This window comes from Tyto alba, unplaced genomic scaffold, assembly GCF_018691265.1.
Source record: "Tyto alba isolate M040663 unplaced genomic scaffold, T.alba_DEE_v4.0 Super-Scaffold_100000100064, whole genome shotgun sequence".
NCBI classification, from domain to species: Eukaryota; Metazoa; Chordata; class Aves; order Strigiformes; family Tytonidae; genus Tyto; species Tyto alba.
Window position 1 is genome coordinate 118,122 of NW_024881265.1, and position 27,144 is coordinate 145,265.

General features: G+C 51.2%; 4 protein-coding genes across 6 annotated transcripts; 3 read left to right on the forward strand and 1 right to left on the reverse strand.

The window, feature by feature from the left end:
* Window positions 1-187: 187 nt before the first annotated feature.
* LOC104363743 (zinc finger protein RFP-like) lies at window positions 188-5,738 on the forward strand. The gene is made up of 7 exons (XM_032989833.2): window positions 188-1,350; window positions 2,660-2,755; window positions 2,999-3,229; window positions 3,406-3,428; window positions 4,263-4,378; window positions 4,872-4,901; window positions 5,153-5,738. Exons 1-7 carry the CDS (start codon window positions 931-933, stop codon window positions 5,668-5,670), a joined length of 1,434 nt encoding a protein of 477 aa, XP_032845724.2. The 5' UTR covers window positions 188-930; the 3' UTR covers window positions 5,671-5,738.
* Window positions 5,739-7,492: 1,754 nt separating this feature from the next.
* LOC104368414 (zinc finger protein RFP) lies at window positions 7,493-13,374 on the forward strand. 2 transcript variants are annotated; one of them, XM_042802130.1, is made up of 7 exons: window positions 7,493-8,188; window positions 9,244-9,336; window positions 10,141-10,371; window positions 10,619-10,641; window positions 10,979-11,094; window positions 11,728-11,757; window positions 12,282-13,374. In XM_042802130.1, exons 1-7 carry the CDS (start codon window positions 7,763-7,765, stop codon window positions 12,875-12,877), a joined length of 1,515 nt encoding a protein of 504 aa, XP_042658064.1. In that variant the 5' UTR covers window positions 7,493-7,762; the 3' UTR covers window positions 12,878-13,374. The 2 variants fall into 2 exon arrangements, with proteins under 2 accessions (XP_042658064.1, XP_042658068.1); XM_042802134.1 differs by lacking the exon at window positions 11,728-11,757.
* Window positions 13,375-15,064: 1,690 nt separating this feature from the next.
* Window positions 15,065-20,387, forward strand: LOC116960906 (E3 ubiquitin-protein ligase TRIM39-like; the record flags this gene model as incomplete). The annotated part of the gene is given in 6 exon segments (XM_032989839.2): window positions 15,065-15,106; window positions 15,108-15,146; window positions 16,259-16,375; window positions 17,222-17,244; window positions 17,910-18,025; window positions 19,781-20,387. Coding segments are annotated over 6 exon segments (858 nt in total), but the record flags the coding sequence as incomplete, so codon positions are not given.
* A 742-nt stretch (window positions 20,388-21,129) lies between these two features.
* LOC104364162 (zinc finger protein RFP) lies at window positions 21,130-24,738 on the reverse strand. 2 transcript variants are annotated; one of them, XM_009970742.3, is made up of 7 exons: window positions 24,219-24,738; window positions 23,483-23,578; window positions 22,893-23,123; window positions 22,718-22,740; window positions 22,317-22,432; window positions 22,096-22,125; window positions 21,130-21,918 (listed from the first exon to the last, which is right to left on the reverse strand). In XM_009970742.3, exons 1-7 carry the CDS (start codon window positions 24,639-24,641, stop codon window positions 21,404-21,406), a joined length of 1,434 nt encoding a protein of 477 aa, XP_009969044.3. In that variant the 5' UTR covers window positions 24,642-24,738; the 3' UTR covers window positions 21,130-21,403. The 2 variants fall into 2 exon arrangements, with proteins under 2 accessions (XP_009969044.3, XP_032845723.2); XM_032989832.2 differs by having other exon boundaries at window positions 21,130-22,125.
* Between the last annotated feature and the right edge of the window lie 2,406 nt (window positions 24,739-27,144).

The window sequence follows — 27,144 nt, forward strand, 5'->3', positions numbered from 1 at the left end:
GAAGCCTTTTTTTGCTTCGCCACAGCCATGATGGGAGGGAACAGCAACAACTCTTCCTGTTTATGTGCCTGAAAACCACCTGGACTGGAAACCGGTTGAAAGGCAATGGCAAACTAGTGATGCTGGGAAAGGACAACAATTATTTTTGAAAGTAAAGGCATTTAAAGAGCAGGAAAAGGAGGGAAAAGCATCAGTTCAGTCTCTCAGTTATGTTGCTGCAGATCAGAGAAACCTGCTGGGACCCTGCAAGGTCTTGGAGGCACCAGAGATCTCCAGGGGGACACGAGCATCTTTGATCCCTAGCAGTCTCTGCAGGGTGTTAGTCTGGTGTCCCACCTTACTCCAAAGGCAAAGCTGACGTCCCAGGGGTCAGGAATGGCAGAAATTTCTTCTGACAGCCAGGAAGGCCCTGCCCTGCAGGGAATTGTAAATTTGAACCCTTAGGGTCAACCCAGGAGATGTTAGAGCTCTCCCAAACAGCTCTACAGACCCTCTCCTGAAGGGTGCTGAGGCCCTTCCCAAGCCCTGGCCAGGTCCCATCGCTCCTGGTAGCTCAGAAGCATTTTCAGCCAGTGGTTGTCTCCCACCCCAGGTGCCTCACGGCCTCTCTTAGGTGCTAGTAGGGTGTGAAACTCCTGTGGATTTGGTGATTCAGCAGGTCTCCACCGATTCCAAGGACAGACTTTGGAGACTGAGAAATCCCAGTGCCTTCAGGAAAGGGTAAAAATAGGGTGGGCATCTCTAATGCTCTTCCTCCCCAGCTGTCTAACTGCTACTCCTCAGCACCAGCAGAGCCATCCTAAGGAAATGTATTGTCCAAAGCCTTGTTAGAAAGGGGCTGGGTCTTGGTTTAACCAATGGTTTAAAACTAGGAAGAGAATTCTCTCTCCTTCCTGATCATTCGAAAGCGAAACGAACTTAGTCACACTCATGGCAGCCAAGATGTCTATAGAAAACCTTCAGAATGAAGTCTCCTGCTCCATCTGCCTGGACGTTTTCCAAGACCCCGTGTCAATCCACTGCGGGCACAGCTTTTGCCGGGCGTGTATCATTAAAATCTGGGAAGGAATGACCACCAACTTCTCCTGCCCTCAGTGCAGGGAGACAGTGCCCCAGAAGAGCCTCCGCCCCAACTGGGAGTTGGCTAGCATCATTGAAGCAGCCAAGAACTTGAATCTGCAACGGGTTAGAGAGGTGGAAGGAGGGGAGAACTTGTGCAAAGAGCACAAGGAAGCCCTGAAGCTCTTCTGCGAAGACGAAAAAATGCTCATCTGCGTGGTGTGCGACAAGTCGAAGGTGCACCGCAACCATTCCGTGGTTCCTGTGGATGAGGCCGCCCAGGAGTACAAGGTGAGGGGTTTTGGGGGCACAGTGATGCACAAAGGGCTGGAAGCTCCTGCTGTTGCTGCTCTTGATGGGTGCAGATGCCTGGGCAGCCTTTGGGCTGTGGGATAAACCACCCGTGGGCTTAACCCATCCTTGTCTCTCGATGCCAGCTATTGAGGTGGACAGAGGAGCACCCCGCTCTTGGGGACCAAGGGGCTCATCTCCCCCAGGGTTCAGCCACGAGCAGGGGTGTAGGGAGGAGTAAGAAGCGGATGGGTATGATTTCTCACCGCCACCATCCCCATGTAACCTTTTCACCCCACGATTTTGCAGTGCCAGGGGTTTACTCAGCTTCATGAGGGTTTGTTTATCCAGCAGCCATAAATGGCTCTCTTCTCCGGGATGCGGGTCCCTTATCAGGATCAGTTATGCCGAAAATCAGTGTGTGTTTGAGGGGAAAGACATCCTCAGCCCTTCTCCTACCCCACAGCTCCCTGAAGTCTCCTTGACCCTAGTTTAAAAAAAAGGAAAAAATAAAAAGGGGAGGGGGGAGGGGGGGAGGTTGATAGCCTTGGAACAGTCACAGGTGTCACAAAACTTTCCCAACACTTCAAGAGCAGTCAAGAGTTCCCCATTTTCTGCTGAGCACGGCAAGTTATATCAAAATCCATGAGATTGTAATCGTGACTGAATTTCCAAAGAGACTGACTCCCCCCTCCCACTGATCTTTACCCTCAACTCTGTATTTGGTTGTTTTGTGGTTTTTTTTTTTGTTTATTTTTTTTTTTTAATTCTAAAAGCTTTACATCAATTACTAGCAGCTGACCTAAAACTAAGCTAAGAAAAAAACACCCCACTTCTCAAATGAAGGAGTTGTTTGGAGTTGTTTCTCCCAGCTAAACAGTCCTGCTCACAGCAAACCTCTGTCTTCTAGAGATCAGAACGGCCTCCCATCAGCAGCAGATGCAGGTGCCAGACCCACCAGTCTCCTGCTGCTGTGGACCAGCTGGTGCTCGATGTGAAAGCCCTTCAGCTGGCCTGCTTGCAATCTGAAATGATCCTGCTCTAATTCTGCATTGAGCTTTTTGTTTTGTTTTTGTTTCCCCCCCCCCCCGGATTTCACAAGGAACTTTCCAGCAGTGACACATCTGTGGGCACCTCGGACCGCCTCAGAATTCCTTTCCTCAACAATAGAGAAGCTGTAAAGATTCCAGAAGGAGTTTTGTGCCAGCTGTGGACCAGGAAGCACCGCTGGTGTTGCAGTACCAAAGAGCTTACCTCTGATGTCAGACAACAATGGCATTAAACAACAGATTTATTTCCTTCCTCTCAGGAACAAATCCAGACCCAACTGAAGCGCCTGAAATTAGAGGATGAGGAGCTTCGACCTTTCCTGGAGGTTATAAATAACAGAATCCAGGACTTCTCTGTAGGTGGCCATCAATTTTCCTTGGCAAAGGGTGGGGGGGGGGAAGAAGGAGGAACATCTATCTCCTCTTCCTCTCTCCTACGGGTGGAAGATGCTCAAGGGGCATGCAAGGGGGAAGGGAGAGCGGGTTTGCATGTTCTCCAGATACATTTTTTTGGTGGGCTCCACTCATGCATGAGCCACTCTTGACGCTCTTGTCCTGCTCTCTGCTTTCCTTTCCCTGCTTTGGCTTGCCCTTGGCAGAAGAATACAAAAGCTGAGAAGCAGAACATTGTGGGCCAATATACGCAGCTGCACAAGTTACTGGAGGTGCACAAGTCCCTTTTTCTGACTCTTCTGGAGCAGCTGGACACAGAGATAACAAAAGCGCATGATGAAGTCTTCACCAATCTTTTAGAGGAGACCACAAGCCTGGGCACGCTGATCAGGGATTTGGAGAGGATATGCCAGCAGCCAGACTGTGAACTCCTGAAGGTGAGACCCCAGCCTTCCAAATCTTGCTGTGGAGGTGTTGGCTGAGCACCAGCTCAGTCTCCAGCTCTCAGTTTTATACCCCAACATGCTAAGAGAGGGGCTTCACTACAGCGGAACCCCAGTAATCCAAGGGCAGGTATTCCAGGTCACTAAGTCCCTTTTTCTCTCTTATCTAGGACATCAAAACCACCTTGAGCAGGTACGTGAGCCTTCTCCTATCAAAATTTCACCACAGCAGGGCAGCTTTGTGGCAGGATACTGGGAGAAATAACGTAGGGGCAGGTTGACCCTTCTGCACTATAGCCTTTGGACCTGACCATGGACACTGGAGTTTGGAAGGAAGGCTCTTCCTCTCTAGTTAACTAAAGATAAATTCAGACAGATACTGGCACCGATGGCTCAGTCAGCTGCATGAGCTGAACTAGGAGGACAGGGCTCCACTTCTGAAGGGCGTGGGTTCCTACACTCAAAGTGAGTATCGGGGAGGGGGTTATGTTGGGGAAGAGTCTTAAGCCATTGCTGAAGAAATAGCTTGAGGTTACAAAACCGAGCATCATCCTGGAAGAAGCCATCAGGGTGCAGAGACACCCCCAGCCACAGCCCCATCCCACGTACCTGAGCAAGGAGAGCCAAGCAGGTCTGAGAAGGGCACCTGAGGGTAGGTCCAGGGGCAAGCCAAGAAGGTGACCTGTAGGATGGTGGATCAGCAGGGTCTGTAGCCAGAGACAGATGGTCCCTCAAATCAGCTTACAAAAGGGCTGAAAGCTCCAGGACTGAGCTTAAATAGTGGCCGTGGGTGGGGGTGTGGGGTCCCAGGTGGGTCTGCTTGGGGTTGTTAATTCCCACAAGGGTCCTGACCCAACCACTTTGTGCTTTCACAGCTGAAGCAGATCAATAAACATCTATAAGGGGGGTGGTGGGGTACAGTGTAGACCCATTGTCTTCCTTCCACTAATTCTCCACACTGGCTGCTCATAAAACATTAAGCAGCAAACTACAACCGGGTGTAAATATATCCCCTCTTTCCTTCCAGGTGCAAGAGGAAAACTTTCTCACAGCCACTCGATATTCCCCCTGAGCTGAAAAAGAAATTCAATGATTTCACAGAGAAAACTGCAATCATCAAGGAGGTTGCAGAGAAAGCTCAAGGTACTGTGTGCAGGTCCAGAAAGGAAAATGTCACCGTGCTTCTTGGTGGGGAGGGACGGAGCGGAGCCATGCAAAAGGAATGCATCCTGGTTGTGGAATGAGGGATTTTTTTTTTTTTTTCAAGATCCAGCGATGAGATTGCCAATGAGCAGCGAGTGCTGGTCTGACATTGCCTGGCTGCTGCTGTTGTTGCCTGTTGCATTGAGCCCCACGTATTTCACATTAACTTCTACATGGAGATAGTGTGTTGCCGCTTGCCAACGCTCCTCATCGCAGACACGCTCCAATGCATCGCTGTATTCATTTTCTTTGCGGCAGCCCCTTTGTGCATGGATGATTTTCATACGTGTAATCCTGGTTTTCCCCTCTCCCTCCTCAAGTTTCTCTACGTTCCCCCAAGATCGTTCCCGACTCTCTAGATTTTTGCAGAAATCCTGAATCGGGCCAATTTTTCTTTCTGCCTCTCATGTTTTTCTCGTTCTCTTTCCTCTAGATATAGTGGAGTTCGAGCTTCCTTTAAAAAGTAAGTGAACCAAACGTCTGCCCAGCTAATACAGCATATTAGATCCAAAATACAGTAAATCAAGCTCTGCTGCCCCCAAAGATTAACCTAAACTCCTCTGCTACCTCTTTTCCTCCTCCTCCCGTACTGGCCTCACCATGAGGCAATGCCTTGAGGGGTCCCAACTGGATCAGGTGGATGGGAAGGGAGAGAAAAAAGCCCTGTGCCCCCTAAACCTGCTGCCATGAGCCTGACTCTCTCTCCACCCCCAGCACAGGTAACGCTGGACCCGAACACGGCCAACGCCATGGTTGAGCTCGTGGGAATCAGCGGGGCCACGTGGTGGGATATGCTGTATAAGCAGGACGTGCCCTCCAGCCCGGAGAGGTTCTCGTTCCATCCCTGCGTGCTGGGTTTGAGGGGCTTCACGTCAGGTTGGCACCGCTGGGAGGTGGAGATCTGCGAGGAAGGCCCCTGGGCCATCGGCGTGGCCAAGAAGTCGGTGCCGAGGAAGAGCTCTGCGACCCTGACGACCAGGGAGGGGGTATGGGCACTGTGTCACATCCGCAGTGAGTACAGAGCTCTGACTGTTCCCCGTGCCACCACCTTGACCTTACCTAATGACCCCCAGCGGATACGAATCTTCTTGGACTATGAAGGAGGAAGGGTGGTGTTTTTTGATGCCGTGAGGAAGTCACGGATATTTGCTTTTCAGCAGGCTTCTTTCCAAGGGGAGACAGTCTACCCGTGGTGTCTGGTGAAGAAGAAGACTTACCTCAATTTTTGTTAAACTTTTTTTCTCAAGGCATAGGGGGGAAAAAAACAAAAAAACAAAAAAACCCCCAAAAAAAACAAACAAAAAAACCCCCGAAACCAACCAACCAAAAAAAACAAAAAAACAACCAAACAAAAAAAAACAAAACAACACCCCCCCCCCCCCCAAAACAAACAAACAAAAAAAAAACAACCAACCAACCAACCCATCTACTCACACCTAGGAAACTAAGCAGGGGCTGGGTCCATGATGAACCTCTACGGCTCTGGGTTCTACAACAAGTGTGGGCTATGCAAATCTTTTCATGGAGTGGGTCTGCAAAGCTTTTTCATGGCTCCAAGCTCTGACCCTCCAGAAATTCCTGGCCTGGCCTGGAGGGACTGGACAGCCTTAGACCCATCTTTCCATCCCAGGTGCTACCATAGCTGGAGATGGAGCCTCTGGACTGAGGGGAACTGGTGGGACCGGGGAGACCCTCTGCCAGAGACAAAGCAGAAAAAGAATCAAGGGAAGGGGGACTCCCTAGGCATATCCCAACCTCAAAGATTGTTTATACATTTAATGCAAAATACAGACATAACTGCTGGAGCTGGCACCTGCCCTGCCATCAAGATCAACCTCTTCCCTCCAGACCAAGCCTCAACTGAAAGGGAAAGGAAGGAGTGCCAGGGTTCAGAATCTTTAGTGGAAAATGGGACCATTTCCACGCCTTAAAATATATTCTGATCTTTTAATTGCTAAATGTCTGTTCCTAGTTGCCTGTGAAATTGCACTGATAGGGAATTAAAAGCAAATATACAACTCTAAGTAATTTCTGCCTTGTGTGTTTTCTTTTAATTTTTGCTTTTCTGTGGGTTTTCTTTGGAAGCTGCTTAAAATAACTGGAGGAAGGCAAAAATCATCCTCCTTCCTCTCTGAAACCCACTGCACAGGGAGATGATAAACCTGAGTTTTCTGCACTGTCAGACACAGCAAGTCTGTGGAAATTGAGGTGGTGAGGAGTCAGCAGCAATCCAGGAGTCGGAGTCATCTGCAGCTTGATGGGATCCCGACTCAACGCATAAAGGGGGAGTCAGAATAGGGAATGAACACATAGAAATGGGTTTGTTCCTTTCGGTGTTGGCTTAACGTGATCCCTGACTTAGTCAATCCCAGACTGGACTCGAGTCAAGTCAGAGGTTGGACTTTTTTCCTTGGGAATACACAACAGACACAGGGGTTCAGATGAAGGTCCATCAAGTCCTTGTCCTGTCCCCAAAAGTAGATGCCTAGGAAAGCAGAATAAAGCTGGGCAGGGGTGACTATGGGCCCAGGAGCTCTGTTTAAGCAGCATATATGGGTAATTAAACAATTAAAAGGGTATAACAAGAGCCATGGAGATGTTTGGCTCCATCCTCCCTCTGACCCTGTTGGGCAGTTGCAGACAGCGATTCGATCCTTCTCCTTTCCATGCTGGATATTCCCAATCTCTCCCCATCCATCCTGGCCTTCACTTCGGTGGCCTGCCTCCGTCTGCCTTATACTGGGAAGACCCAAACTGGTCCCCGTATGCAGATATGGCCTCGGACGTGCTGGTGGAGGGGAGCAATCCCTTCCCTCTCCGCTCCTGCTAACGCAGGGTTGATATTTTTGGTGCATGGTTCCCCTGTGGACAGCTTGTCACCCCCAAGACCCTGAACTCCTGTTCTGTGCTTGGTCCTGGTGCAGAGGGCATCCCATCCCGAGTTTCACAAGATTTTTTTTTTTTTTTTTTTTTTTTTTTTTTAACCCAACCACTCCTCCAGCCCGTCCCGGTCCCGCCGGGGCGCGAGCCCTGCCCTCCAGCCTCCTATCTGCTAACTCCCATCTGGCTCAAAAAAGTCAGCTGAACCGAAACCGGTGGGAGGCTGGAAGGAGGAAGCCCTCGCGCATCCACAGCCCTCTTCTCGCTCCTCTCCGAGCCCCCTGCGCCGCTCTTCCGTGGCATTAGGGCTGGGGGGGGGGGGGGGAGGGTTGACTTCCCTCCATTTGCAGCAAGAAAACGGCCGAGCCGGGAGAAGAAACGTCCTCTTCCACCTCCAAAGTGAAGCTTATTTGATCTTACCCCAGAGGTAGGTTGGGAAGAGCCATGGCTGCCAAGAGCCCAGCGGAAAGCCTTCACAGCGAAGCTTCGTGCTCCATCTGCTTGGGTTATTTCCAAGACCCCGTCTCCATCCACTGCGGCCACAATTTCTGCCGGGCGTGCATCGCCCGCTGCTGGGAAGGGCTGGAGGCACCGTTCTCCTGCCCGCAGTGCAGGCAGACGGCTTTGCAGAAGAGTTTCCGTCCCAGCAGAGAACTGGCAAACATCGCCGAAATCGCCCGGAATCTGAGCCTACGAGCAGGAGGAGGAGGAGGAGGAGGAGGATGGGAGAATCGGTGCAGGGAGCACCAGGAGGCTCTGAAGCTCTTCTGCAAGGAGGACCAGCGGCCCATCTGCGTGGTGTGCGACAGGTCCCAGGCTCACCGCTTCCACGCCGTGGTCCCCGTCGAAGAAGCTGCCCAGGAATACAAGGTAAAGCCCGGGGATGTCCTCGCACCGCCCCGCAGTGGGAAAAAAAATCCATGACCATGGAAAAAAAAATCCCTTTCCAGGGGTAAAACGCAGCCATTTGGGTGCATCTGCTTATTCTGATCCCGTGGGCCGGCTGCAAATGTGGATCTCTGGGGTCCTATTTGCATTTTATTGCATGGATATTTGGTTTTCACAGTGTTCCTACCAGCGTTCCACCACCCCCACCCCCCTTTAGTTTATTCACCTTTGACAACAGCGTGGAGAAATAAAAAAAAAAAAAAAAAAAAAAACCTTGTTAACCTTTTTCTGCTTTGAACTGCGCTGTTGAGTTGCTTGTACTGAAATACTGACAATGATAAATATTCAAAACATGTAAAAATCCCCAAGAATTTTTTATTTATTTATTTATTTAAACATGGTTACGTCAGTTACTGAGGACAATTTTGCATATGTGTTCCCCTATTCACTGTTTCTTTAGTTTCAAGCACAGAGAAATAACTTCTTCCCGTCTCTTCCCCTTCTCTACTCCTTTTCTGCTTTGCTGCTGATCCAAACCTGTTCTCATCATCTTTCTCGCCAAAATTTCAAGCGCTTGGCAAACACAGCGCAACAGCATGCAGCGTTAACAGGAGGAACTCCTTGCTGCAAGATGTTGCTGAGGCTGAAGGTTTCTGCGGGTTCAAAAAGCACTTATATAAATGCACACTAAATAAGTCCACTGAGGGTTATTAAATACGGAGATATTTACCCCAGAGCCACCAGCTTCTGGCAGCTGCAAGTGTTTTTGAGGGAAATCTCACTATCTTGCTCTTACATGCTTCCCAGTACACGGGCTATTAATTGCTGCTGGTGTTTTGCTCTTCTGCAGAATTTTTTCTTTGCGCAAATCTTCAGAACGTCTTAGGTCATTCGTGGACTTTCCTCCTCCCCCAGCTTTGCTCCTCGCAGAGGAGCTGGTGTTTAGGCAAAGCCTCTCCCATCAAACACCAGGGCAGAAGGAATTTTAGTGGTGATTTTTCTCAGCTCCCCTAAGAACATCTTTTGTTTTTCCACAGGAAGAAATCCAAGCCCGCCTACAGGCTTTAAAGGAGGAGAGAGAAAAATACCTGGAAAGCAGAAAAAACAGAGTAAGGAAGAGCTCATACCTGGTAGGTCCCCGCAACAGGAGCTGTGGGGTGGGGGGACTGTGGGTCTCTCCACCCACCCCAGCATTGCTGGTGTATTTTGAGGCCAGATCGCGCATATTTGGTTGGGTAGAACATTGTGTTGTTTGCTCTGGGCACCGGCCAAGCCCGTGTTTATCTGCCGGGGTTTCACACCGGCTGGAGCCTGCGCCGGGGAGATAACACTGCGACTCCTCTGCAAGGGAGCTTGGGGGGGACACACAGCCCTCAGCTGGTGTAGAGAGATGGGCTGGAAGGGGTTTTTTTTCCCCGAAACTCTATAAATCTCCCTCATATAAAGCCCAGCTGAGGTCACATCTTTTGGTTTCCTTCCAAGCTAAGCCACCAGAACAGCCCCCGCTACTACCCCAATCCCCAGCAGGATGGTTGGCTGTTAAATTCCCCCTTATATTGCCTAAATATCACTGAGGACATGGTACCCTGAGACCAACCTGGTGGCCTTGAAGCACTAATCTGTTTTATTCTTGGGCGTGGCAGGATTTCTCTGTAGCTCCCCCCTCCCCAGCTCCTGCCCACCTTGCAGAGCTTCACCCGAGCCTCCTGTGATTCCTTCTGCAAAGGTCCGGGGTTGTTGCAGCCCCGCCGACTGCATCAGCCTCCGAGATGTGACGCTAATAGAAACTAGAATGATGTAAAAATAATCCACGGGGGGGGACGTTTTTGCCAGTGTTTCGGGTGCTAGCGTTGTAGAGAGGACGCACCATGGCTTCTGCTGCGTGGGGAGGTCTCCTGCCCCCTCTTTCATCCCCACATCTCTGATCCTGGCAGGAGAAAACCAAAAAGGAAGGGAAGAAGATAGTGTGTGAATTCGAGGAGTTGCACCAATTTTTGAAGGACCAAGAGCGCCTCCTCCTGACCCAGCTGGCAGACCTGGACCGGGCCATCCTCAGGGTCCAGGAGAAAGCTGTGGTGAAGGTCTCGGAGGAGATGTCCCACCTCGACACCTTGATCTGGGAGATGGAGGGGAAATTCCAGCAGCCGGCGAGCCAGTTCCTGCAGGTGAGAGCTCAAAGCATCAGCACTGGTGGGGAAAGGAGGGACGGAGCAAAGCCTGAGACCTGGGAGCCCAAATTCAGCCCCATGGGAACTCCCTGGTGTCTTCTAGAATTGCTGATGTGGGATCATCCCATGGGTAGGGTCCTTCTTCGCTACGGCGCTGCCATAAAAATATATAACGTTTGTTAGAAGACACAACACTGGTTGTTCCTCTTTCCCAACTGTCCCTCCTCTCTCTTCCCACCTTTAGGACATCAGAAGACTCTTGAAAAGGTAACGTGGCTCCTCCTGGCTTTACCCACGCTCTGATGCTTGGAGAGGTCTGGATGCCACCCGGGCCAATCCTGAGGTGGGGGTTTCAAACCCAACGGAGGCAGTCGGTAGCTCAGCCTCCCACCGTGGTGCTTTGTGTTCAGCAACATCCATTCAGCGACCTCCTCGGGGTAGCAAAGTGCAAAGAAACAGGGCAGGGGAAAGGGTGATTTTATTTGTTCCTGGAGAAGTAGCCTCATCCCATCCCATAGCTTCTCCTGGACTATATAATGAGGACAAAATGAGCAACTGAATGTATCACACATGGGGTTTTTGCCCTCTTTTGCTCTCTTTGCAGTTGTGAGAAGATGGAGTTCAACCCTCCCATGGAGATTTCCTCCGATCTGGAAAGACGACTTGAGGACTTTGTTCAGAGAAATGTCCTCGTGCGAGGCACGCTGAGGAAATGCCAAGGTACCGAGCAGGATTAGGAGAGGGCATGTTGCCTTGTGTAGCTGGGAGAAACTGGGTTCTCATGTGCTGGCTAGTGCAAAACCCACCTAGCAACCATTATAAATAAATGCAGCTGAAACTTTTAACCAGAGAAGAACGCTGAGAGTTTTTCCTGGGGCAAAAAGAGTTGGGAAGTGGAGAGGAGAGAAAAACGAGCTCAGCAAAAAAGTCTCCTCTCCCCTGTCCCACGAGAAAAAACAGATTCAGACAGAGCTGCTGGTGCGGTGGTTCCCATCACTTCCAAGCTGGTGGGGAAATTAAAGTTCACGTGGGTACAAAGCCAGGGAGGAGATGCTGCAAGGTGGTGGTGGTGGGAGAAATCCGCTGCAGTCTCTTGGGGATGAGTTGACCTTGGCCAGGAGGGTCACCTCCCCTGGCTTTAGGAGAGTTGTGTAGCTCTTCCAGCATCACTACTCGCACCAGAGCAAGTCACCCCAGAGCCTTTGCACCCAACCAAGCCCTCACACCCTCAGTATTTCCCCTCCCAATTCCTCCATTAGCTGTTTCGCCTCCCCAGCCTGCATGATAAAGCTAAACTGCAGCCAGTTTGCCCGACACATAAACCTGATACCGTGAAATCTCTCTCCTCTTTAGACAGCCTGATGTTTAAATTGCAAGAGCCAAGTAAGTCGATGGTAGTGGGTGGGAGAAAACGGGGTTTTGGCTTGTGGGAGAGAGTCCCATGGGGGAAAAAAAAAGAAAAAAATGCAGTCTCCCCAGGGTGGGGAAGGGAAGGGTGACAGCGTTCTGATGTTGATGCTCCTGGTGTATCCAGGAGCTGAGAAATGGTCCTAATAAAGCCAAATGCCCCTCTAGGACTTGAGAAAGGGAACACCTGAGAAAAGCATTTGTGCTTCCCCTTCCTTTGCCATGAATTTCCCGCCATCCCCACCCCACCCCACCCCCCTGTGCCTCTGTTCCATGCTTTGTCCTCTCCCCCTTCTCCTTCCACCCAGGGGCATCTCTGCTGGGGGACCCCAAGTCTAATGCCAGCCCCAGACCTGCCCATGCCCCCCATGAAGCAGCCAGAGCTGGGAGGAGGAGGAGAGCGGGGCTGGTCCCAGGTGCTGGGAGGAAAAGAAACATCTCCAGCCTCCCCCCGGGGCCAAGCCCTACCTCCAACTTTCTGGTTCTCCCTTGTCCTGCAGCCAACGTGACCCTGGACCCGGCCACGGCTCACCCCAACCTTCACATCTCCGAGGACCGAAAACAAGCCAGGGGCCAGCTGAGGCAGAGGGACCTCCCGGACAACCCGGAGAGATTTGACTTTGAACCCTGCGTGCTGGGCTGCGAGGGCTTCACCTCGGGGAGACATTTCTGGGAAGTGGAGGTGGGGCAGGGGGGTGTCTGGGCTCTGGGGGTGGCCCGAGGATCGGTCAAGAGGAAGGGACGGCTGAGCCTCACCCCCAAGGAGGGGGTCTGGGCGCTGGAGGCTTATCACTCCCTCACATCCCCCCGCGTCAACCTGCGCCTGAACCCACCTCCCAGGAGGATACGGGTCTCCTTGGACTATGAAGGGGGGCGGGTGGCATTTTTCAACACAGATGATGATGCTCCCATCCTGGTTTATGCCAGAGTCTCGTTCAACAAGGAGAGGGTCTTCCCCTGGTTCAAGATGGGGATGGGGGCTCGTTTGCAAGAAATCACCCAAACCCCACGCTCAGGGGATCAGTCCGTGACCGGGCAGCTGATGTCCCCTCTGGACTGGGTAGGGTTCAGGTTTCCCCTCCGGATCTGTCCTTGAGGTGTCTTGTCGATCAGACCTTAATGAAAGGGACACCTCCTGGGTGACGTCTGCTGTTCGCTGTGGTTCTCGCCGAGAACGTGCTGCTCCTCTCCCGTGTCCGTTTCCGTCGGGAGCTTTGGGATGGCACCTCTGAGGCAAGGATGGGGAGATGGGGACAGCGGCGGTGGTGAGGAGGATCAGCCGGTGCGAGGGGATGGAGTCAGCACATCAGAAGGGAACATCGGGGGGGGTTGATGGAGGATGGGGAGCGCTTAGGACTTTCAGATGTGTGGTCTTTTAAAATTTATTTTGCCTTTCACAGACTGAATCCTCCTGTTTATCTCTCTTTCCAAAGCGTTTTCTTTCTGACATCAATTGTAAGGCAGATCCAGAGCCTGTTCTGCCAAGGGAGGTGGCCTTTCACGATGAACTGGTTTTGTTTGGGGAGCTGGTCTCTATCTCTGCATTTCTGATATTTATTTTAAATAAAAGAATGTTTTGGTTTGCACCCTCCACTTTCTGCCTTGTTATGGATGTATTATTCTGGATTTCTTAGCCTTTGGGTCATCAAGACCAGGAAAAGGACGGGGACACCTTGCCTACCTTTCCACTTTCTCGTGGTGGCCCTCCAGTCATTCAAGCCCCCTTTGTAGGCAGTGAAGGGAAACAAACCCACCTGGAATGCAATTTTTCACACCATTATACACATCTAGGTTCCAGGATAACTCCCAAGAAAAGCCTGTTTCTCCCTGTTGGCTGTTCAGGAGGGACAAGGTGGGATAAATTGTACAGTAATTGCCGGTTAGATATTCCTCAACTATGAAAGCAGATGGGGTCGATAGATGAAATACAAATTCTGGCATTTTTGCCTGTCTCACCTACATTGATTCCCTCAAAACCTGCTGATTTTCTTCCGAGGAAACCCGAAAGAGGAAGAGGCATCACTGAAATAACTACACGTTATTGGTTATAGAACCGAGAAGAGGAACCAGAAGTGAGAGTGGGAGGGAGCGGGTGGGGGTGGGCTCAGAATAACAGACGAGATATGAGTGGGCACCTCGTGACAAAGCCCCATCTCACCCTCCCCAGGGGTCCTGCTGCGGGTGAATTTACAGCCAGTATTTTGGCGTTCTTTGTCCTCCATCCGTGGTCCTCTGCCTGGTGCACCGCTGTCACTCGGTCCCTTCAGCTGGGAAACGTGGGGGATCCCGCTGCGGGACGGACATCTACTTTCTGCAAAGCAGAAAAGGAGCTCAAGCATGAGGATTGATTTAAAAAGGGAAATCTGGGCTACTGGGAAAGACTTTTGAGCAAACAGCCTTGAGTATTTTTTCCTTTTTCTCCCATCTCACTGGAGAACCGAGTCCTTACACAGATCCAAACCCAGCTGGGAAAGGCAGAGGGGAGTAGAAATCAATCAGCACAGGAAGGACCAAAAAAAGAAAATCTGTGTGAATCAGGGGAAAAGCTCTTGAGCTGTTCTGCAAGGACAAGTCTGTGGGTGGCTGGAGGTCCCCGAACCACCATGGGTCCCACCACGCTCCTCTCAGAGGCACCCGCTGAGAAACGCGAGGCACAAACACCGCGTTCCTGTAAAACCCTGTGCTTTCCTTGGCGGTAGAGACGGATGTTTTTCCGATTCCTTCAGGGTCCCTCCAGGTCTCGGATCTCCATCCGACTCCCTCTCAAGGTGTCACTTCAGCTCGGGAAATATGCAATGCAGGCGGCTCCACCCCAGCTGGTTTTCCAGGCTCTGTAGATGTTTTTAGGGTGTGACTCATTTGCCCAACCGTAGGCACGTCCTTTTGAGATGAAAGGAGCTGTGCTCCAGGCTCTGCCCACCAGCAAAGCGGCCCAGCTCAGACAAAGGGGCTCCTTAGATGCCAACATTCACTCGGCTGCACCCACCTCCTGCGTCTGCCTTCCCAACCTGCTCACCCCAGGCCACGCTCCCCTGGGAAGCGACTGCAGGGGGTTCAGTTTCCAGTCCCACTGTTCCTAGAGCGAGCGACTCCCCTGCAGCTTTTCCTGCTGGGAATAGTTTGCTGGAAATAAGCCTCGCGACTCCAAACCCGGCCAAGTGATTGCAGGCGGGAGAATTATCCCAGGTGGTAGCCCTTCAGCGGGGTCACAGTGGCCCCATCTCTAAAACTCCCAGTTGCTGCCATGCAAAAAAAAAAAAAAAAAAATATATATATATATATATATTTAGCTATAGAGCTTAACAAAGGAGCAGTGGGTTGTAAATTGCTTAGAAACATTTCCCTGTGAGCTCAGAGCCAGGACAGTGCTTCTTGGAGGGCACGTAGTGACCGGTGGCTATAGGCACATTCGTGGTGGGGGTCCCAAGGACCTCAGCTTGTGCCCCTTTAAGCACAACCCCTCTCCCAGCACCTACAAGGTTCTGGTTGCACATTTCCCTCCGTGTTTTCTTACCTTTTCCCCACCCATGGTCCCAACAAGCCTGAAGAGCTTCTCACCCTCCTGGCAGCCTGAACGTCTTTTGCCTCCAGCCTTTTCCTGGGAGGGCTGATGGTTTTGCCTACTGCCCAGACCTGAAAAAAAAAAAGAGAAGGACAAAAGCAGCGAGGTGGCAACCCTCAACAACTCCCCAGAATAAAAAGCTGGAAGATTGTCAAGGGAGAAACACGAGGCTCCCAGCACATCAGGCCAAGGGTGTCACCACCTCCTGCCCAGGAGACATGGCGCGAAGAGCTGACTCGCGGGCCCAACGCATCCATGCCACAGCTTTTCCCAGGGCTGGGAAGGAACTGGAAGAGAAGGATCCAGCCCCATCAAAGGGATAAAATCCAACAGGTTTTTTTAGTTCGCTCCCAAAGAAATTCAGGCAGATATTAAATTTTCTGAAGGAAGAGAAAGAAGGTCTCCGAGGAAGGACAGTTACCCTGGAGTGCAGAAAACTGGAGGATCTGGTAGGTATCAGCCTCCTTGACCTCTCAAGTCCCTGGGCAGTAATACACCAATTTTAGGGTCATTTCTTCAGGATTTAATCCTTTAGATCCTTTTTGTTTTCTTTGCACCACTGCCATGCTGGTAAATCCAGGAATATCATGGCTTTCTGCCCAAGTTCATTCGAGCGTCCGTGGCTTTTATCAGGATCTTTCCTCCCAAACCGGTGTTGCTTTTCTGCACCAGACTTGATTTCCCCCTCAGATTTCTCCAGGAGTTCAAGAAAAATTAATAAGGAATTGGGTTCATGAGTGATCTCCTCCTGTGGGAAATGCCTTTCCATGAACTCCTCATGGTATTTCCCATCCCACTGCTCCTTTGTTTGAATCTTAAAAGGGGAGGATAGAAGCTGAGCCCTGGCAGACCGTGCTCGGATTTTAGGCACGCTGCAGGTCCCAGGAGGACACGAGCTCTTCTTGTGCTTCCCAGCTGGAAGAACTGAAAAATGAAATTGAGAAGAGGCAGGCAAAAAATGCCACCAAACTCTTGGAGATCTCCCAGCTGGACACCCCGACACAAGGGCAAGAAGAGAAGAATCAGCAATCGGTGAGTGAATTCACCCAGTTTCCAGCTTTTCCCGGGAAAATGGTAGGGAGGGTCCTCCCCGCTAACTAGAGGCTTAATTAGTTGGGCTTTCCTAGTTCCAGTTTGCTCCTGTTCCCTCTATAGATGTGAAAACCCCAAAGGGGGTGAGGAGAGGGAGATTTGCAACTTGGAAAAATGGGGGGGGAAAAAAAAAATCAAATTAAATCACCATCTGTGGGAGGGAATGGTGAGGGCTGGGGGGAAGCTGAGCATCACCAGCTTTCACCCCATTTTTGTGGTACCTGAGAGAGGGAAGCAGGGCAACCCAGCGCATCGAATATTTCCACAGGCAGGGCTGAAGGGAAGCTGGGACTGCAGCCCATGGCCACATTCCTCCAAAGCATCTTGCAAAAGGACTAAATACCCCAGGACTGAGCTTAAACAGCCCCTGGGACCGTGGGCAGGGGGTGGGTGGGGTCTCAGGTGGGGCTGGTCAGGGTCATTAATGCTTATTAGTGCTGCTGAGAGGGGGGTCTAGTAATTGGCAGTGGGCTAATGGGATTATGGAGCAGACAGAGCCAGTGTCTTGGAGGTGTCCAGTGAAAGGATGAGAGGTAACCAGCCCAGGTTGCAGCGAAATAATTTTTTTTTCTAGAATTGAGGGGGAAAAAATGTTTTTCCCTGTGAGCGTGGTGCCTCCCTGGCTCGGGGTCCCTCTAGCAGCTCCATCCTTCTGCATATGCCTGGATGCAACACCGAGCGGAGACCCCGGAGGTCCATCCCCAACTCAGCAATTCAGAACTGCTGTGATTTAAGGAAAAAAGCTCCTGCTGAGCTTCCTTTCCTCTTTCTCTCTTCTTTCCCTAGGATGTGAAAAGCACCGTCAGCAGGTATGTGGCCTCTCTTGAAAGGCCGTTTCACGAGTTTTGCAAAGGGCAATGACCATGGAGGAGAAAACTCAACGGTGGCTGCTGAATCCACCTCTTCCTCAGGGAAAATACAAGATTCTGGAGGGGTATTTTGGGGACCGCCGCTACATGTTTGTCACTGTCCTTCTTGAGGGATTCCTCTTTTGACCACTCCTAGGGCTGTGCTGATCAAAGGAGCTTTAACCTCAAAATGACCTCCACAAGGCAAAGGCTGGCTTTAATTTGTCTACGGAGTCTTGGCTCTTTTCTCTAGCCCAATCCTCCCAAGCAGGACCTTTCACCTGGTCTACTTTAAAAAATAAAATAAATAAATAAATAAAAATAATCTAACAGGGAAATTTGGTCTTTAATTTCCTTGAGGTTTGGGTTGCCAAGGGTGTGAGATTAAAAAAAAAAAAAAAAAAAACAAAAAAAAACAAACAAACAAAAAAAAAAAAACCAACAAAACCCCCCTAACATTCTAGCAATACCATCATGTCATTCCTGGTGGCATCAGATTTCTTGAAATGATGACAATCGTTCTGAAAAGTGCAAGTTGATTTTGTTTTGGTTTGTTTTGCTTTTCTTTGCTTTGTTTTGTTTTGGTTTGCTTTGCTTTGCTTTGCTTTGCTCTGTTTTTCTCACAGGTGTGGGAAAGTGACTTTCCAACTGCCAGTGGATGTTTCTCCGGAATCGGAAGAGAGACTCTGTCACTTCTCATGGAGAAACAGTGCTCTGAAGGAAACTCTGAAGAAGCTGCAAGGTACTGAGAAGGGCATGAGGAGGAGGAAAAAAGAGACCAGCCGTGTTTTGGGGAGAGCTGGGAGAGCTGAGCTGTGCTTAGCTCATACTGGATGTACTTTAGGAACAGAAACACTGCAGAGAGAAACCCTGAGATGGAGGAGAGGAAGAGCAAAGGGCTTTTCCTGGTCAGAAGAAATGGCAATTTGATACCCACTTAATGCCTCATTTATCACTGCCTTAATTATGCATGTTTTGCCCTAATTCCTGAAGGGTGCTCATGGATGAAGGGTGGGCTCCTCTCTGGCTCGGCTCCCCCGCCAGCCTAGCCGTCCCCAAAATTGGCTTCTCTTGAGCGTGAGAATGCAAGAGCAGCCGTACCTGTTAGATGAAAGTGCGCCTAGCCCAAAACGGCCCAAAATAGATGCTGAAGGAAAAATTTAAAAAAAAAAAAAAAAAAAAAATATTAGGGTAACCCAACAAGTTCTTTCAGCCCTGCAGGTGAACCTCGGCGTAACGCTGGAGGAATACCCACCCCAGAGCAGAGCCCTTGCCTCAAAACCTCACTATTTCCATGAAACAAACATGGAAACGGATCGACCTAATTCATCGCCCTCTCTTCAGGTTTTAGCCTTTTTTTTTTTTTTTTTTTTAACTACGTGCTCAGCCAAACCGGTCTGGCCTTGTCCCGTGGTTGTTGTAGGAGACAACCTGCTCGAGACTTTGCTGGTTTACATCCCACGCATTGCTTCCCTTCATTATTTTTTCTCCCCTCAGCATTTATTTTTGGCCCCACGTAGCCTAAAGTCTGAAGGGATTTCTGCGTGAGCCTATTGCCATTACTGCGTGCCTTTTCTTTTTATTTATTTTTTTTGTCGGACGTTTTTTTTGCGGGGGGTTAAAACCAGCTTCTCTGCCTCGTGTACAGCACCCTTCCCCATCTTGGGGGATGCTTGGATTTCTGCATGAGCCTGTTGCCTTTACCGAGTGCCTTTTCTTTTTGTTTTGGTTTTGTTTGTTTGTTTGTTTTTGTTTTATTTATTTTTTTGCTTGTTTGTTTTTTTTGGGGATGTGTGTTTGGGTTAAAAACAGCTTTTCTGCTTCATGTAGAGCACCCTTCCCCATCTTGGGGGTCTGCTTTCATCTTGGGGGTTTGTTTTCATCTTGGGGGCTGCATGGATTTCTACATGAGCTTATTGTCATTACTGTGTGCCTTTTCTTTTTTTTTATTCTTTTTTTTTGAGGGGGGTGTGTTTTGGGCTAAAACCAGCCTTTCTGCTAGATGTACAGCACCCTTCCCCATCTTGGGGGTCTGTTTTCTTCTTGGGGGATGCTTGGATTTCTGCATGAGCTTGTTGCCATTACTGTGTGCATTTTTTTTGGTTTGTTTTGTTGTGTTTTTTTTTTTTTTTTGGGGGGGGGGGTTGGGGGAGTTATTTTGGGCTAAAACCAGCCTTTCTGCTTCATGTACAGCACCCTTCCCCGTCTTGGGGGTCTGTTTTCATCTTGGGGGCTGCTTGGATTTCTACATGAGCTTATTGCCATTACTGTGTGCTTTTTCTTTTTTCTTTTTTTTTTTTTTTTTTGAGTGGGGGGTTGTTTTGGGCTAAACCCAGCCTTTCTGCCTCATGTACAGCCCCCTTGCCCATCTTGGGGGATGCTTCCCCCCCCGTCAGATGCCAGCCTAAGTCACTCTTCCCCCCCTCCAAGCCCCCCGCATCCCCGGGGCGGGGGGGGCTCACCCCTGGGTCTGACACCCCTGTCCCCCACCCCGCAGCCGTCGTGACCCTGGACCCCGACACGGCTCACCCCGACCTCATCCTCTCCAAGGACCGTAAGAGCGTGAGACGCGGGGAAGGACAACGGGACCTGCCCAATAACCCGGAGCGGTTTGACTACTGGCCCTTCGTGTTGGGCTACCAGGGTTTCGTGGCCGGCCGGCATTGCTGGGAGGTGGAGGTGGGGGACGGGGGGGACTGGGCCGTGGGGGTGGCCCGTGAGTCCGTCCGTCGGAAGGGGCAGCTCAGCCTCTGCCCCCAAGGAGGGATCTGGGGGGTGGAGAAGTGGGGGGGACAAATCCGGGCGCTCACCACCCGCAAAGTGACCCTCCTGCCCCTCCGTGGGGTGCCCCGGCGGGTCAGCGTTCACCTGGACTATTCGGGAGGGACGGTGGCGTTTTTCGATGCGGATGAAGGGGGGCTCATATTTATTTTTTCGCGCGCCTCGTTCACCGGGGAGAGGGTCCGCCCGTGGCTCTGGGTGGTGGGGGCCAGGTCCCAGTTAAGGTTGCGTCCCTGAGGCGTGGGGAGCAGCATCTCCCCCTCCCCTTTTTACAGCTTCGGGGGACAATCCGATGTCTCCATCCCTCCCCCCACCTCTGTCGACTACAGTGAGCAGAAGAAAGGGGGACTTTGGCTTTTGTGTTTCTTCCTTCCCCATGAAGCTGGGAGATTGGTGCACAGGGGGGAAAAAAAAAAAAAAAAAAAAAAAAAAAAAAGGGAGAAGCCTGAGAAAAAATGAGGCAAAAAGCAGCTCTGGAGAGGGGAACGTGGGGCATAGAAATGGGGAAGAGTGGTAAAAGGGAAAAAATTCAGAGTGGCAGCAGTAGAAAGGCTGATTTTCCCAAGGTTTCTCTGATGTCCCTCTCTGAGCTGGTCACCTCCAAACCAAGGGGTCCCAACTTCACCTTTTTTTTTTTTTTTTTTTTTTTTGATCCTTCCTGACCTCCCACTGAGTGCAATTGCCCTAAACCAGACTGTTTCCCCTTAATAAAGGATCCTGGGGCAGCCAGTTAAGACACAGACATCTTCTCTCCAAGTTTGTGCTGTTGGGTGAGGTTAAGCCCAAGGCTGCAATGTGGGGTCTCACCAACATGGCAAAAGCTGCTCCTTTGTCCTCAAACAACTGATATTTGAAACCTCCATGCTGTAGGTCATTAATAATAAAAAAATACATTATTTTCTCCTCTGTGTCCTTCTCTCTGGTCTCGTGGACCTTTCTGGGTGCAAGCACAGCCAACCCCCAGGCTTTGTGCAAATAACAGGAATGAATGAGGTTTAGTCACCCAAAACTTCATTTCCCCCCTACTCAAACCCGACATCCAGAAGCAGCAAATAACCAGTCAGAGAAGCAGCATGTAAATCTTTTTACTTCATCTAAAACCATAAAATCAGAGAAGCAGTCAGGCTGGTGCAAGATGCTGCGAGGCAGACATGGCTTCATTTGTCAACCACCGATGCCCCAATTTGGGACACAGACCCACAGAGATGCTCAACCCTTCAGAATCACCGAGGACAGGAACAGAGGCCAGAAAGGTCAGTTTAGTAGATAGGAGTCCTCCAGAGTGCTGGAGATAGGGATGTTGGACATAAAACTTGTGTTTGGGTAAGAAGGGAGAGCCTCAGGGACACAGTGTGATCTGGGACCCCTCGCTCCACACCAGGAACCAGGGATGAACACTCTCCCCTTTGAATGAAGCTGCTGGGAAAGTGAAGATCAAGGCTCTCTTCTCAGCATCAAAAAATGCCACCTGGCCCTTCTCATAGTCCAGGGAGACCCGGACCCTTCTGGGGACCTGGATCTGGTAGAGCGGGATACGCTCAAGGGAGGTGAGAGCCCAAAACTGACCCTCACAGAGACCCATAGACCAGAGCTCCATCTCAGAGCCCACAGCAGGTTCTTCCCTCCTCTTCATGGAGGCCCCGGCCACCCCCACGGCCCAGGAACCTTTGGGTGTCACCTCCACCTCCCAGCAGCATCTCCCCGAGGTGATGCCCTCGCAGCCCAGCACGCAGGGGTCGGCGCCAAACCCTTCAGCAGGTGGGTCCTGCTGGGCATCCTCCCACCGCACGCTCCTCCCGTCCGCCGAGACGACGAGCTGGGGGTGAGCCGTGGATGGATCCAGGGTCACCTTCACTGCAAGGTGCAGAGAGGAGAGCGTCAAAGGAAGCCAAACCCACTCATTTGTTTTCTTCAGACACGGCAGCACCTTCCCCAGGTGACCCTTTCCAAAGCTCATGGCCCAATCCCACGGTGGGCTCAGCCTTCCCTCGGTCCTTCCCACTCCCTCACCTCCGGGAGATGTGGACTTACTCTTTTCAGGCAGCTCAAACATCAGGATGTCTAAAGGGGGGAGAAGAGACATTATCTGATATAACACACAGGTATCAGCATGAACGCAAAAACAGAGAGGTTGTTCTGCCACGCGGAGATCACATATGCAATTGCAATAAAATATAATCTATACGCTAAGTAAATAAATATAATTTATGCTTGCACAGGTATCGTTCTGTCTTCCTACCCCAGCTCAATACCTTGGAAGCTCCTCACAGCCTCCTCTAGAGTATTATTTTTCTCCCTGAAGTGATTAATTTTCTTTTCCAGCTCTGGAAGAAGCTGTGGGGGCTGCTGGCAATTTTCCTTTTCAAACCTAGAGGAGGACGACAAAGAAGAGGTGAGGATGCATCTTCTCAGAGAGACACCAAGAAATCTTTTGTGCACACCCATAGCTCAGAGGAGCTGGGGCAGGCTTTAATAAACCTGCTGCACGTTCAGCGATGGGTAGAGACACCTTCGCTCCGAGCCTTTGTCCCCAAGCCCAAATCTTTGACTCCTGAGGGAGGTTTTGTAAGGGTTTTCCTGTATCTGTCCTAACACAAGGTCCAACCTCCCTCCTCAGCCTGGGGTGGAAGGAGAAGCTGGGGAAGCCCCATACCTGCTCAAGGTGCCTCTGATGTCCTGGAAGAGAGGGAAGAGGGAACTCAGTGAATGGGTTTTGGCAGCAAAACATCTGCTGAAACCTCAACAGCATGGATGTGACTCTGACCCAGAGTCAGAAAACAGCCTGGACCCAGGCGGTGACAACCTGGCTCCATTCCCTTCTCCCTCACCTGCAAAAATTTGCTGGCTGGTTGCTGACACCTCTCCTCCATCTCCTGGATCAAGGTATCCAGACGAGAGATCTCCTTCGTCAGGCTAGTGACGTTTTCTTCCTGCATTTTCTCAATGTCCCTCTCCAGGTCCCCCAGCTGAGCCAGCAGATGACAGACGTGGTCCTCCAAGAAGAGACGTAGCCCTTCAAACTTGGAGAAAACCCTTTGCCGCTCGGCTTCGGTCTTCTCCTGGGAGGAGGGGATACAAGAAGGGAAAAGGAGGGTGGAGAAGGATGCAGCAAAATCCCACACATGCCAGTGACTGCACACCTAGAAAGAATCATGCCTCCAGTATCCTATATATATATTTTTTTTTTTTTTTTTTTTTTGCTTTGCATTCAGCAGTTGAGTCCGTGGCAGGTCTCTAGGCTCCACTTTTTTTTTTTTTTTTTCTTTTTTCCCTGCAGTGAAAAGTCAGGCAGCGTTGGGTTTGGTGCCTGGAAAGGGACCCCAGCCCCAAGGCAGAACAGAACCGTCTCCCACACGGCATCTCATCTGAAGCCAGAGACACATCCAGACCACCCGTCCTTCCTCATAAAAACATTTACCAAATACTCCCAGTTTTTCCTCATTTCAGCCTCTCGAAAGCCCAGGAGTTTGTCTCTGTCTTCCTTCAGGGCTTGCAGACGAGCCTGGATTTCTCCCTGAGGGAAGAAATAATAAAGACTATGTCTCTGGAGGTTGGGACAGCCTAAAAAAAACATATTCTGGGGAGTGGTCAACTCCAGAGCTTCTCTCGTGTCCCTCTTGGTCCTGAGCTTAAGACCTGGGAACGTTTTAAATGCAAATTAATGCCACATGGTGGAAAAGGCTTTCTGCTCTTGTCTGCACTGGATCCTTTCTCTGAGCTGATTTAACTCATTGATGCAGGAAGAAATAAAATCCCCTTTTTTACTGGCCCATATTCTTGCTGATTTAGAGAGCATCTTGGGATCAGCAGGTGCCCGGCAAGCTGGGCAAAGGCTTGAATTTTGCAGCGGGGAAAGGGAGGATGAAGACCTCAGCCCTTCCTCCACGGAGCATCAGGTTCTCACATGAGAACTGCGACAGCAGAAGCACCGACGCGTGGTCTGCGCTCTCATTTTGAAACGGGCTGCGGGGGAAGAGCAGAGGCAAACACCCTGAGGAGGGGGACAACATTTTTGCCCCCAACCTCCTGCCTTGGGTGAGGGCGAGATGTTTCACAGCCCGATGGTAACATCACGCTTTGACGGTGCTGGTCTGGCTCCTTGTGCGCATCTAGATGGGGGGAAAAAAATAAAAAATAAAAAAAATCAACTTTACCTTGTATTCCTGGACAGCATCTTGCACGGGAAGCATCGTGTGAGCCCGGTGTGCTCGGGACTCCCGGCAGATCGCGCAGATGAAGGCTTCATCATCTTTGCAAAAGACTTGCAGAGGTTCCCGGTGTCTCTCGCATCCTTCCTCCTCGACCGTCTCCCCCCTGGCCGCCCGCAGACTCAGCCGTTTGGCTATTTCCAGCACCCGCGCCAACTCCCGGCTGGGCCGAAAGTTTCTCTCCGGCGCGGTCTCTCGGCACTGCGGGCAAGAGAAATTCGCCGTGGACCACTCCCAGCAGCGGGTGATGCACGCCCGGCAGAAATTGTGACCGCAGTGGATGGAGACGGGGTCTCGGAAATACTCCAGGCAGATGGGGCAGGAGGCTTCACGGGGGAGCTCAGCGGCGGTGGGGCTCGGCGCAGCCATGGGGCGGCCCCCCCGCCCCTCTCTCCTGATGTGAGCTGCGAGACGTCAGACGCTTTCATTTTCCTCCCAGCAAGGGAAAGGCGTTTCCTTTCCTGCCGGCCCCAGGGTGGGCAGAGCCTTGGGCGGGAAGGGAGAGAGTGGGGTGATGGCCAAAGACCTCCTGGTTGCATCCCCCAGGGTGGTGCCTGTTCCCAAAACGGCCGGTACCCGCGGTCCGTATGGGCGTCCCGGTACCCACAGCCTGGCAGGGAGGAAGGATGGAAGGGAGGAAGGATGGAAGGGAGGAAGGATGGAAGGGAGGAAGGATGGAAGGGAGGAAGGATGGAAGGGAGGAAGGATGGAAGGGAGGAAGGATGGAAGGGAGGAAGGATGGAAGGGAGGAAGGATGGAAGGAAGTTCGGACGGAAGGGAGGAAGGATGGAAGGGAGTTCGGACGAGTCTTGGGGGGGTGAGACCCACATCGTGGCCGTGGGAGCAAAGAGGATTTGGGGAGGGGGCTTGACGTGGAAAAGATGGGGAAGAGCATCCAAGGGAAAAGGTGAAGCTTGGGAAGGAGGTTGCGTATCGCAGGGAGGGTGAGGGGCACCCACACCGAGCAAGAGAAGGGTCCCAGGATGGGGAGAGGGTCTTGCCCTCCCCTCGGCAGCAAATCGATGCTGCTGGCAGGCACATTTGCCTTTGCAGCGAGCGGTGCCCAAGGCGGAGGGGCGTGGGGGGAAAGCAGAGCCGGGAGGTGGGAAGCGGGACCACATCCAGCTCCCTCTGATCCTGGGAAATTTGCAGCCACTGACCCCCAACCACCGCCAAATCCTCCCATCCCTCCAGCTGCAGGCCTTCCACTGCTCCCACCTCCTGCATTGCAAATCGGGATCAGTTCCCAAGTCTTGGCTCATTAGCACGGTATTTCTCCAGGTACTGGTAGATACCAGCACCCCAGGGATCCCATTTCCAGCACAGAAGGGGCTGGATGCCCCAGACAAAAGCAACCTCATCCCCTTGCTCCCTGTCGGGAAGAGCAGCACTCAGTCCTTACATCCCTCTGGGAAAGTCTCCTCTGCACCAGGGGGGGTGGTTTTGAACCTCTTTAGCATTTGAACCATCCTTTTGAACTGACCCATTTGTAGCTTTGGCCATCACCATCCTACCTTCTCCTCCCCTGCACAGGCTGGCGTCAACCAGGCTGGAAAGAAAAAAAAAAAAAAAATTCCTTTCCCAGCAGACTTATTTTTCAGTCCAAACAGTTCCCTCATCTGGCTGATCCCCTGAAAGCAAAATTTATAGGGGAAAAAAACCCATCCCTTTCTCTGGTCTGTATTTAGATCTAACCCTGAAACTGTGGGAAAAGAAGGCGGGAGCAAAACCACACGATGCAAAGCAAGGAGAAAACTGAGGCAGGGTGGGTTGTGCGAGATGGTGAATTGTGGTCGTGCCCAGCCCCGTATCTATGGCCTGGAAGGAATTAAGCAGATTTTCACAGAAAACCTTTGATTACTACTTTTCCCCCCTCTCTCGCACAGAGGCACCGAGCAAACGCCATCCTGACTTCCAAAAGAGAACCTCCAGCTCCCTCTTGAGCCCACACTCACTAACAGCCCCTGTTGATTACTCACAGCCAATTAAGGGCTGGTTTGAAGAGGGGTGTCGTTATTTGTAACCTGGCTCATGCCCAGCCCAGGTTAGCTGTAAAAAAAACAAAACACCACACCAAACCCACCTTTAGGGGCTGAGCCAAGCGACCTGCAAAGTCAAATCAAGCCTTTAAGTGAGTTTTGCCTTCAGGCTTAAGTTTGATATTGAGGGGGATGGGTACCCCACGGTTCTCTTTGCAGCTTGTTGCTATTCAAGACCACGTTCAGCATCATCTAGACATCTCAGTCTCCCCCTTAGCTTACACATCCCTTACCCAAATGTCCCCCGCACCAACGATGGGCTCAGACACCCCTGTTCTCTCCACTGGGGGAGAGGCAGCACCAAAGCTCTGCTGAACTTTCTCCAGGAGTAAAATTCCCTTGCTGAGGGCATGGGAGTGATGAATCACAAAGGGTTGGCTCAGCAGAGTCAACAGACACACAAGGATGCTCCTCCAAAGCAGCTTGTAAAGAGACTAGACCCCAGGACTGAGCTTAAATAAGAGCTCCTGGGCCATGGGCAGGGGGTGGGGGGGTCCCAGGTGGGGCTGTTTAGGGCCCTTAATGCTCATGGGTGCCCCAAGGCCTTGGCGAAATCAACTGGCATTGGGTTTAGAGATGCATTTCCAGGCACATCAAGCTCTCTTGAAGCCTAAAAGAGGCAGAGCAAAGAGCAAAGCTGCTGCTGGTGATGGCTGGGGGAGTTCTCTCGCGATGTGACTCGTGTCGGTGACTGGGGAGGAAACGTGGCTTTTGGTGCTGGTGGAAATGTGGCAGCGGTGACGATGCTGCCAGAACCTGTGGGATAGCAGGAGGGAGAAGAGCAGGAGTGAAAGCCATGTCCTAAAAGCAAAAGTCAAAGTCGAGCAGTCCCC